This window comes from Scomber scombrus, chromosome 18 (assembly GCF_963691925.1).
Source record: "Scomber scombrus chromosome 18, fScoSco1.1, whole genome shotgun sequence".
NCBI classification, from domain to species: Eukaryota; Metazoa; Chordata; class Actinopteri; order Scombriformes; family Scombridae; genus Scomber; species Scomber scombrus.
Window position 1 is genome coordinate 8416971 of NC_084987.1, and position 12834 is coordinate 8429804.

At 42.8% G+C, this 12834-nt stretch overlaps 1 protein-coding gene across 1 annotated transcript in view; it reads right to left on the reverse strand.

The window, feature by feature from the left end:
- znf385c (zinc finger protein 385C) overlaps window positions 1–12834 on the reverse strand; it is an 81255-nt gene that overhangs the window by 22226 nt on the left and 46195 nt on the right. Inside the window, exon 2 of the mRNA XM_062439159.1 lies at window positions 1608–1750. Within this exon, the coding sequence (XP_062295143.1) occupies window positions 1608–1750 (143 nt within the window). The remainder of the gene's footprint in view (window positions 1–1607; window positions 1751–12834) is intronic.

Here is a 12834-nt window from a genome sequence, read left to right on the forward strand (position 1 = left end):
ACATAAGCAAAACATAGACAAAACAGTGACCAGAGACCTTGTCCTACTGCCTCCACCACTAATATAAATACACAAGAGTGTTTGAGGAATTAGCTGCTAGGCAGGCTCAGTCCTCCATAAGGCAGTATAAGCGACACCGTGACCCAAAACAGTGGGTGGCTGAACGAATGAATAAACAGCACTTTTCACATTGCAGGTTTGAGACCCCCTACATACACACATGCACATCGTACAGTGCACGTTTATGTCTCATCCACCCCCTCACACATGTCCTCCACTGTAAAAACCAGCCAGCCAGATGACTGTGTCTCTCTCTCTCTCTCTCTCTCTCTCTCTCTCTCTCTCTCTCTCTCTCTCTCTCTCTCTCTCTCTCTCTCTCTCTCTCTCTCTCTCTCTCTCTCTCTCTCTCCCTCCCTATCTCATCCTACCTTTTTATGCTTGGTTTGAAAAGGTGTTAAGTATATGCTGGAGCGAAAGCTCTGGCTTATGTTTCATTTACAGACCACAGAACTGGAGACAGTTTCACTGTGCGGATGAGGAAAGTGAACTCACACACACACGCACACACACACACACACACACACACACACACACACACACACACACACACACACACACACACACACACACACACACACACACAAACACACACACACCGTAAAACTAGGATCAAAGAAATCAGAGGTGCCTACACACACACACACAATGACAATGGGTATAGCTCTAGTAAGTAAAGGATCAAAGATTCAAGCCTTTAATTCCAAGCACTGAGGTAAGTTAAGCAACAGAGCTAAGAAGCTTGAAAACTGAACAGTTTGTTGCTGACGTTCGAAACAAAGTTATAAGAGACGCGTGTGTAGAAATGCTGATAGTGAGGTGACAACAGCATGGCTCAGGGGTAAAACACTGCTTGAATAAAGATAAGCATCCCAAGCGTAAGGCACAGAGATATGGTGAAAGGCAGTGTATTTAAAATTAAAGGCAAGATTTTATAGACCTGTCTTTTAACAAAAACCAGCATGATGTGGAATACAACCACAAAATGTATGAAGTATGTAGATCACAGTATTGACCATTACCCCATAAAGGGGTACACTTGCCTTGCTAGAGTATAAACTTATGTTAATATAATATGTCTGTTGGGGGTTCCTGATCGATACAGTGCTCAGCAATTGAGTGATATTTTTCCCAGGTGCTTCAGTTTTTCACTCTCACTCTCCCTGCCTAATGTTGCCTAACACCTTGTATTTTCAAGGATGACAAAATAATAAAAGACATTTTGTTCTCAAAAAAGCATGTTACCAAACTGTATAATCACAATATATTTTCCTCAGTGAGATGAGTCACCTATTTACACAATATTTCTGCTGGATTTCAGCTCTAATTAGCTACCGTATTACACATATTTTTGTCATTTACAGGCATACCAGGCTCTGGCAGAGACTTTGAAATTCTTTGTTGATAAAATAATAGATTAATTGTTTCCAACCATTACATCCCTGTTTATCTAGTTTTTTTTTGTTGTTTTTTTTTTACATCAAATCTAATACACATGAGACTTTCATTATAGCGGCAACAGAAAGACAGGCGTCTGCCATTGGACTTACTGTGTTAAAGTTAGGGAAGAGGCTGAGCGGGGAGGATCCATTGAGTCTGAAGGGCAGGAGATGTTTGAGGTCGATCTGAGGCTGTAGTGGCCGTCCTGGGACAGGGAGGGAAGCCAGAAGGGGGCTGCCCTGGGCTGATGTACCTGGAAAGCACAACGAGATAGATGTTGGACGTTAGGAAGCAAGGAGAAATGTTAACAATTCTGTCCCGCTGTGACTGTCGGAGCGGAGCTGCGCTTATGGCTTCTAAGAGTTCAGGTGCAGCACTTGGAGGAGGTCTGACTTTGATTCATTTGATACCAGAGGCACCATTACGGCTCCAGCTGACATCCAACACACTTTGTACGACTCAGGTGTGTGTGTGTGTGTGTGTGTGTGTGTGTGTGTGTGTGTACGCTTGTGGTTTCAAAAGGGCATGTGCACGTATCTGGGACAACAGTATGTGTTTCTTCTTTTATGCAGACGTAAGGAGGTGTACATGTTTGTGGGGGATGGGCAGTCTTGCTGGAGACTGAATACCCCCATCACCTGAGTTGTCTGATCCCCAAGGACACGCGCCCCCTGCCTCATGTACATACACACCCACAACCACATCATTTAATTACTGATTTATTGGCTGAAGAAAGGCGCTGCGCGAGAGGAAGATGGGCGATATCGCATTTCAAATGGACCAGGGATGAAGAGATTTCTAATTTTCCGCCTGGCTGAGTTTCAGTGGACCAGTGCGCTCAGCGGTGTGCAGGCACTTATCCCAGCACCAGGATCAATCATCGGTGTCAGCTGTGGGTCACCATGGCCACCCCGAAGTATGCCTATCGTGTGAGCCCTTGTGCAGCACACACACACACACACACACACACACACACACACACACACACACACACACACACACACACACACACACACACACACACACACACACACACACACACACACACATACATTGTGAGGAAGTTGGACTGGTGTGTGATGGCGCACACCACAGGAAAAAAAACCCACTGACCTTACAATAACAACATTGGCATTCTTAGAAATAGTAAAAGATTGGTCAAGAAAAAGCTCAGTCTCAAAGTATAGGAAGGAAATTGAGCAGGATTGCAAAGACAGATGGTAGAATTACAGAAGGCGAGAGGTGAAAGACGAAAACACTGGTGCTACAGTGAAAAATCAGTAATATATTACAAATTAATACAATGTGTTGAAATAAAAATGCTTCATCACTATGTATGTGTAAAAATAGAATTCAATCATGAAAATTTTAGATGTTTAATATGAAATGATAAACTGTGTGGTGCATGACATTCAAAACTTTAAATATATCTGGAAAACAAACACCTGCATTAGCTGAATCCTCGTCCACCTAAAATTGTTGACAAAAACAACCCACTCCCCAGACAGAAAGTTAATATTTGCTAAATCTGCAAAACCTAGATAATGTTCAGTGATGGTCTTTTTGAGATTTAGTGCCAAGCTTCTTACATTCATCACTCCAACAATACTGCAGCATAGTCAAGGGTGTTAAAAACTAACACAGTTCAGGAAAGATTGTGGTTATGCTTAATAAAAGCCAGCATGAAGTGGAAGCCTGCGATGGGATGCAAACTCCAAATCTCCAGCTTGAAAACCAAACACGCTACACAATCACCCACCACCTCTCCCCTTCTGTTTTTCCTTGCTTCAAACAAGGAAAAACCATGCTTCAGGACACACTGCCTCCTGAATTGGCTCTGAACATAATGCCAAGAACGACTGCCCAGCCATACAGTATATGGTACAGTTCCACCTACAACTGCTGCCATGGCAAAGCTATCACCTTCAACAAAATAAAAAAAACTGTCAAAATAATGCTCAACAGTTTTTCCTGTGTGTGTTTTTTTCAGTTTTTGCTGTTGCATGTTAGTCATGTTTTTTCAATTAGCATTGGTGTCAAGGTTCTGGTATGATGGTAATACTTCTGTATGGCCTCTGAGGTACAGAACAGAGTGATAGATGGGGAATCTGTCAGTACTTTGGCCCATGGCTTTCTGTGGCTTGGCAGGATTGGCAGCCATGATGTGGGGGGTGTGTGGTTGCTGGGTAGAGAGGGGCTGAGAGACTCAAGCTCTGAGCATATGCTCCTTAGCGCTACGCTCGAGCCTGCCTTTGCCATGTGTGGGCTCTCCACTGCTGTCCGTCTGACACCCAGAGAGATGCAGCCCGGGACGGACGCAGCCTTCAGACACGTGGGCAGCAGCCGGCGGGAGATCGCTCACATAGGCAACACACACGCACACACACACACACACACACACACACATTCACACACAGAAAATGAGGAGAGAAGCTGAGTCTTCTCTTGGCAGGGTTATCAGAGAAAAAGCTGGGCTTGCAGGGAGGACAGTTATCAGCTGATAGTACTTCCTCACCTCTTTGTGACTCTCTAGGCAACTTATTAAATCAGGGGCTGGCTGTTTTCCTCTTTGGATGATAACACTGCCACGGAAGCAGAGCCCGAATTCAGGCATGTATGACAACGCACGTAGCAGTGTGTGTGTTCGGCTCGCATGAACGAGACGAGTATCACATGCACACAAAAACACATACAAACAGAACTGCCTACGCTCCTCTGAAAACAAATAGCTCCCGGGGCGAGGGGGAAGTCAATATAAACATACAGTCACACAACATGCGCATGCACACACAGACACACAACATCAAACAAGGTATAATTTCGCACTTGGCATGTATTGTGTGTGATTCTAGTAGCTCCTGAGTACACTTTAAAGCAAAACAACATATGTTTTTGAGTGTTACAGCCAATTTCTTATATTTTTGTATCTGCTTCTGTGTGTGTGTGTGTGTGTGTGTGTAAGGAAGATGGTTGACTTGTTTCAGCCTGCAGCCCCTGATAACCTCCTTCTATCACACTGCGTCATTTTCCACTCATTTAATGCCTGCACATATGCATGTGTTTGCATGTGAATGTGGTTATGTGCACATATGCTCTTTCTGTCCGAAGTCATGTCTGCATCAAGGCTCTGATTTATTAACGCCTCACTTGTGGTCTGGGGTCCAGACAACCACTGGCAGTTGAGGCAAGGCCTGAAACCAAATGTCCATCCTCTTTCTCTCTCTCCCAGATGACTTTGCTAACGGATCTGACTGTCTCCTCCAGCCTTTCCCCGGGCAGACCTCCTCCTCCTCTTCCTCCGACCATCACAACAACGCATTCCTCCCTCTCATGACTCACTGGGCTTGGTTACACAACAGCCACCGTCACATCGCATCTACTCGGATGAGTGTGTGCTTGTGCGGTGCATCCAAGCCGTAGAATTCAAACATTGATTTTTCAATTATTTTCCACTTGCTCATGTGAATAAACATAATGGATTCTAACATACATACACAGGCAAATGTACTGTGCCTTCCCTTCTCATTCCTCTTCCCCTATCACAGAATTAGCTGTTCAACCCTTTAGTCCTTCTACTGTAATTCTCTTGTCATCACTCCAGCGCTCCAAACATTTCTGACAAACTACCTTTTCTCACATCTAAATATCCCCATCCCGCCTCCATGCTCTGCATATCATTGCAAACTGCTGCTGAGTGGCAAATAAAGGAGAAAAGGAGAGGGTCTGGGAGGAGAGAAAAGTGCCTTTCTATTTGTGGCCCAGTGTAATTATGTGGGATAGATGCTGGCACAGCAGGGTCCTGGAGTTGGGTGAGTAGATCTCAACCCTCTTTTACTTCTGCCTCCTGTCGGCTCACCACTCAAAGACAAACCACGATTTTGCCTCAGGTGAAGTTTAAATAGTTGCCATTTCAAGTAAGCAGTAAAACATGATTGACAGACAAACAACCATTCATTGGACTGTCAGTGGTTTTTGCTGCTAACTTTCAAAGAGGAAAAATCACACTCAATGTTCTTGTTCTGCTATGCTTCATTTTATTTTTTTTATGCCTAGTTTCAATCGATGTTAAATTAATTTAGGAGTTTCAAGAGGTGTAAATGCATTATTGAATGCTCTCATAGTTTGCAGATTCATACCAATCAGATGAGTTTAGACATGGTAACCTTTCAGTGGATATTTCCCAAAATTAAATCTTGCAAAATGGAGCCAACTAGATGTATTCTGGCTCTGTGAGGTTAGCTGTTCTCAATGCAGGTAACAGTCTGGCCGAACTCAGTTCACTGTGATTTTGCAGCCCTCAGAGACATAAACCACAAGGACACTGCAGTGGTGTTAGTGATGCACCCTTGTACACCCCTGAGGTTTGACTGTGGTGCTCATACAAAAAGAAACAAAAATCTGCTTGGTGAGGTAAAATAATGTACAAGACTTATACTTTGCAAAGCCCTTTAACAACCGCAGAAGAGAGAAGAAGCTCAGAAAAAGAATTACTTCTATTATGCAGTTTCCTAGCCTGCCTGGCAGAAATGAAAACATGATGAAAATCCTTGTGTAAGAACACATTGCCAGAGATGGAGTTGGCTTTTGTCTATGGTTTTATGTTTTGTTCTTTGTAGAGTGTGAACCCAGTGATTGTGGAATCACTGGCTTAAAAATTACTGGGTTGATTTCAGCAAAATTTAAGGGCACTATGCTCCCACATCTCTGCTGCTGAGCTCAGCCTGCTGAGTAACAGTTGGACTGTCAGTTAGACCTTCGCCATCAGGCCTCTGATCTGATCACCCAGCTGTGATAATAAAAAAAAAAAAAAACCCTCCACATCTAAACTTGAATGGGAGAATTTGCAAGGGAGATGATCGACTGGCAAAATTATGCACAATATGAGCATAATTACTCTGCACCATGTGGATGATTCTTTCGGCATTTGCGAGTATACGTAATAAGCTCTCATTTTTATATGATGTATGGCACAGTGCTCGTAACCAGTCAGTGCTCGTATACAGTCAGTGATCTTAGCGGTCACGTACTAAATGTGCACACAGTCGAGTCACGACACACTCAGTCAGAGTCATGCTAACACGATGTTGCTCATTGGGCATCTGCCACACTGTTGCCACACTGTTTCACCATCCCCCAGCCGCCCTGCCAACTCCCCAGCAGTTGTTGCCCTGCCTCAGACCATGGGCTGATGGGACTGGATCTGACAGCACGGGAAGAGTCAGCAACTACTACTCTCCACATGAGTAAAAAACTGGAGCTCTTTAGTCAGAATAACCCAACCAACACAGCCTTTTTTTTAACCAAGATATGAAATAACCCACATGCATGCCATGCATACAAATGACTCCCACACGGTGTGCCTGGAAATTGTAAATTGGCCCCATGGCGTATAAGAGGCTCACGGCCATTTGAGGGCATGAAATGACATTGCACTGCTCCTGGATGTCCGAATATACTACAGTGAAAGACAATATAGAGAGGGAGAAAGAGAGAGAGAAAGGGAGAGGAAATAAAGGACTCTTAACAGCCAATTAGCTTCTGCTTGATCAGGAGGTGGTGTGAGGGCCACTGTGGGAACCTTAACATTACAGCTTAGATGGAGAGCATTAACCACAATCAGTTTTAATTAAAGACTGCCACTTTTTAAAAATTCCTCTCCATCCCAAGCCATTCCTCCCTCACTTCCATTCTCCACGTCCTCCTTCAAGTATGATGATAATCTGCAAACTTGGGTTTAAGACAGGATGTGACTGGACTGATTAGATGACACAGTACAGAGATGATGAAGGAACTTCTATTATCCCTAAATTAAGTCAGTTTGATTGGCTCAGTTGCATGAAACCGGCAAAAATGATATGTTTTCGCCACAGCTGCAGATGAGATCGCTGCTGATGATGCGTGCAGCATTATTATAAATATGAGACACAAACCTGGAAAGTGGCCAAATAAAAATATGACTCTATGTATGCTTTTGCATACAAATTGACCTTTTTGAAGACTTATGTCTGCGAGCTTCTTTTCTGTTTCAGTAGAGAAATGTAAACTATCCTCAATGGCACGCAATTAAAAAAAATCTACAAAGCCGCCTCCAATTTTATCCCCCCTCCTTTCTGTGTGTCATTTTCTGACCTTTAACTGTAAGCCTTTTAAAGTTGTTGATGTGAATTACATTGCCTCTCTCTCTCTTTTTTTTTTCTGGGTCACTCGCCATTCCGGCTACACTGCAACTGTATATTGTGTAGTGGAGTGTGTGAGTTGATGACTGTGTGAGCGGCACATGACAGTTTGTATTCCAGTGTGTGTGTGCAGCTGGCAAGATACAGTTTATGCTGTAAATATGCACAAGGAATATTTGAGCACAACTGAACTTCAACTTCACCCCGTCTGACGTCTGGACATTCAAGTCTCTGCCTGTCCACTGAGCTCACAGTCGGCTGAGATATTTCCAGCAGAGATACTGGAGTTTAGCTCTAATAAGGTTGTGAAGATTTCTCTTATGAGGATTAAATATAATCTCAGCACTGTTATCTCCTTCCTAGCACACTATTTTAAGGTAATCCGCTCTTTAAAAAAAAAAAAAAAAAAAATCTCTTACGTATACTTCTGTCCTCTTTTGTCCTTTAAAAAAAAATCTCTCATGTGTAGTTCTGTCCTCTTTTCTCCTTCTTTTCCCTGGATTGCAGGAGGTGGCAGACTGCTCCATGTGGCCTGATTATATGCAAGGCTAAGCACAGTTTGACCCACGACTGAAAATAGAGCACCCCCAGGAAGGGAGATGACTTCATAACTTTTCTCTCACATGCAAAATTTAGAGAAATTATACAAAGTCAGACACTGAATTTGTTGAGTTTACCTCTCTGTCGATCCTAAAACCTCCCCTGTACTCAGTGATGCTTCAGCTCTCTTGTAAGCAGGGGTACAGTTATGTCATTAGGATTGGTTTAGTGCTTTATTAATTAGAGGACACAAAATGAAAAGAAGTATGAGTTGAGTAAATGCGCAGGGATTTATAAAGAGATTTAGACCTCAGGCAGCTCCATCACAGTGTACATACATACACATAAAGGTATATGGAAGCTAATTTACCGTCAATAAATAAAATATGACCTGACATTGAAATTTAAATACAATCAATACACAGCCTCTGGCTTCGGCAAAGATGTTCCCTCGTCAGACTAAGATATCAACCTTTGCCTGTGTTTACTGGCATTGACAAACAACAAGGTTCAAATTTAATTAAGAGCTGTACAATGAGGGACGTCGGGATTATACGTTCCTTAAATTACCTTAGTTTATTCATCTTTTCTCTCTTTTTAAATAATACATTTTACATGATAACATTAATAGCTGGAAGGAGATAATAATCAGAGCAAAACTGTTGACATTTAAGATATTTTTTTAAATGAAATGTAATATTTGATGACTGCTGACTCATACAGTAGCAAACGTGTTTAACATTTGAATGAGTCATTCCTAAATTTAACACATTATCTCAAACTAGACAGTAGCTTTCAGCAGTATGTGTGGGTGTACGACGTGGAAGTGAGTTGTGGCAGTCGCGCAGTGGTAACAGGACCTCGTGGAGATGCTTCTTCTCCCGGGGAGTGTCTATAATGAGTTCTGTCAGGCAAGCAGCAAGCAGCACGTTGCAACCGAACCCAACCTGAGCAGAGGCAAGGCCCATCTGTCAAGCAGAGACGATAAGCCTAGAGCCATACAGAAACAAATTGCTCAGCTTCCCCACTGTGAAGCCCTACTAGGCAGTCGGCTACAAGCGGGCAACAGAGAAGCTACTGACTCCTGATGTTAGGGAAAAGGCGGCAGAGAAGGGAAATATCAAACACATTAATCTATGCAGATGGTGCCGATGGCCAGTCATTGCTCTGCAGCAGCTGCACACAGAACTTCAGCATGACGATAAACAGCTAAATAAAAAAAAGTAAAATAAAAAACTCAAGATTTGTTATTGTTAGGTTTCACTTTCAAGCCTTAGGGTGAGGAGCTTTAATAAGTCTCCTGCACTTTTCCTAATCTCCTCCGTTCTCTTTACAAAGATAAGGACAGCTGTCGGACCTTTCCCTTGAGGTAAAACAAAATGAACTTCTATAACACAAATGCTGCTGAAAAGGTAAAGAATGATCAGAGGTAAAATATGACGAACAGTTTAAACATCTGTCGGAGAGAATTAATGTTGGCGTCACCTCCATCATCATTATCATAAGTAGCATTAGCATCTTGCTGATACGCTGTCTGCCTTAGTGGTACATCAAAAAGCAAATAGGGCACAATAAACACATTCGAAGTTGTGCCATTCTCACACATATGCAAAAAGCTACGTCTAGGAATTCTGGAAGATTGACAGGAACTCAGATGAGGTTCATTTCCTCAGCAAATTGAGTCATTTGTGGAAGTGGCATTAAGTGCAACATCGTTTTTTACATGAATAAATATCAGGCTGGTCAACCAAGCATCACACAGCCGTCATGCCAACTGTGACAACTCATTATAAATTGATTAGATATGGTGGGTGAGCCAGGCCGGTTGTATCTTCGAGGAAGAGGATGTGGCATACAGGAGAAGAAAATAAGCATAAGACAGAGATTGCTTTCTAATTTTAACTCCTCAGCTGATGAGATGAGAAGAGCAAGAGATGAAAATGCTCGCTCAGACACTGGGAGACAGACATAAAGGTGGTTATGAGGCTGTGACGAATGTAAAATGAAAATGAAGTTGCAGCCGTTTTGAATGCAAGTGGAACTATTCATTCCTGAATTTCCTCGTCGGAGATGAACACTGCGTCACGACACGCGCAGAGCACAAAAGCTTTTTACTATTAATGGTTCATTTACAAAGTTGCAAATATTCTCTGAGATTCTTCGGTATTGCAGGCGAGAGCGTTCACTTTATTTATATAAACGACACTGGCAAAATGCTTGCAGAGAGAATTGTACTGTACGTTATGTGTGTATTATTACATTCATTGTTATGCAAAAGAACTCCTGCTAAGTTGAGTTTGCAGCGAGCCAGTAAATTGCCTCTCAGAGCACATTTTTATTCTTGTTATCAAATGGCTTCCTGATCATCTACCTGAATTTGTTTTTCCCCCAAATGTCTCTTTCCCTCACTCATTTCCTCTATTCCAGGATCTTTGTTTTACACTTTTCTTATAACACACCTCATTTTAATTCTGCTGTTAGGCATGTGTCTATGGCCAATTAAAACTCTTAATGGAAATGTGTACTAGTTATAAAAAGATAGCATTCTCATGTTCTTTTTAAGTCCTAGCTCTAGGCCCAAATCACTTTCTTCCCCCAACCTTTTAATACATGCACATAGCAGGGAAGTAGAAGACAGCTTTTATATTATTTGAAGAACAGAAATACTCTCATATGAGAATTATAGCATAGGAACAACTGCGATAATAAAAAGTCCTCCAGTTGTGAAGGTTAGTACAGTGGTAATGCATAAATTACCTCACTTTCTATAATGTAGATAACGCTTGATGAAAAATACAAAACAAATACAGTAGCAATACAATGATCATTTTAATTAGCAGCATGTGCTTACAAAATCCTGAGTAATATCTTGGTGGACTGAAAATAAAACTGATAATTTCTTGAAAAGGATTTAACCCTAACTGTTCATGCTTGGGTTAAAGGAATGGCTGAAGGACATGCTGATGTTAAAAACCAATTACCCCTTGGCTGCTTTTCAGAATGTCCTCACTCTCAATCAGCAGCGGCCTTGGGAAATGAACGAGCTAATTTTGCCCAACCTGGGCTGTAATTGTTTCAAATCAGCCTCATGCCTCAGCGTCACTGCCACAATAATTGCTCATGAGCGGGAAGATTAATCTACAGAAGCACATCTGTGGGACTTAATTTACGGGTCGCGGTGCCATGCCTTGTGGATCCATTAAACTCATTTGGTTTTCAATCCTGTACAGCATATGCAGCTAAATAAAGTGGAAATAATGGCGGGCAAATGCCAGGAAACAAGCAAACACAATGCACAAACTGCTCAATGTTTGTACACACTCACATGTGCACGGTTTCCCACACTATGTGTCAATACATGCATAGATAGTGTGTAATGAAGACAGATGGAGAAAGACTTCGGTTCATGAACAGTGGGTGATGCATGTGTGAGTTTTATTTGAGTATATTAACCCGCAGTGCAGACAGGATCAGGTAGTGTAGCTGTGAAAAACTGTCATCCCACTAACTCCCCTCCCTCCTCTCTTCCCTCCCTGATTTGTCTCTTATCACTTCCAAATCTAAACACCTGTTAATGGAGGAGAAGAGTCAGGCGCAGACACAGTCAACCAATTCTTACGAAGGAGGAAACGTGTCATTGTTTGCCAAACATTGGCCTCCAGTCAGCAGCGACTAAGAAATCAGCATTTGGATTGTGAGCCACTTTCAGGCTGAGAGAAAAGCTCTCTGAAGAGAAACAGCTGCAAGCCGCAAATTGAAAAGCCTTTGTGAGATGCCGGGCTGTCCTTTGTTGTCTCCTTCCTCCTCTCCTCAAAGTGCTGGCATGCAGATGTCGCCTCTCATTCCTCATGTGTAATTACAAAGATGCAAGAGTGACATAAAGAGATGATTCTTCATATGAGGCATTGTACTGTAGGCGGCACACCCAAGCCGGGAAGCCAGCATGTTTTTAAATAGGAAAACTTCACCACAGTAAAGGATTTAACACATCGCTCCTTTGCTGCAGCTGCCTACTTCCTCACATGACGCACCACACAGTATAATGTGGTTAAAAAACAATCAACGTGACCACCCATGGTGATGTTATATATGCTCTACTCCAGCTGTAGGGCCCTCCTGCTCTGCTTGGGTGCAGAGAAGAGACATGGACCTGAGCAGATAAGGATTCTTATCAGAGCCTGTGCAGGTGTTTGGCGGAGTGAGGCCATAACAGGATTCTTAAGTTACAATTGGACAGCGGGATTTCACCTGATGAGAAGAGAGTAGAGAGAAAAAAATCGCAAAAAGGACGAATGTGTAGAGGTGGGGATGGGAGTTGTGTGTATGGGGGTGATGGGTGGCTGGTGGCCAGGGTGTTATAATTGTGAATCCCCTGAGAGTGCCGCAGTACAGCACATCTTAGACACCTGCTGGTGTGGTGATAAGAAGTGAAAAGCAATCTCTCCAGCTACCCGGCAGCTCCAACTGGCATCTTTCTGCCTCTCAATCTGCTACAAATATAACTGGTTCTCTGTTATAGGTCAACTCCCTCTGCGGGGCCGACACCTCGGAGAGGAGAGGATGGGAATCGAGGGGAGAGGAGGAAATACTAAAGGCCATGAGAGATGCTCTTCCATTCTTC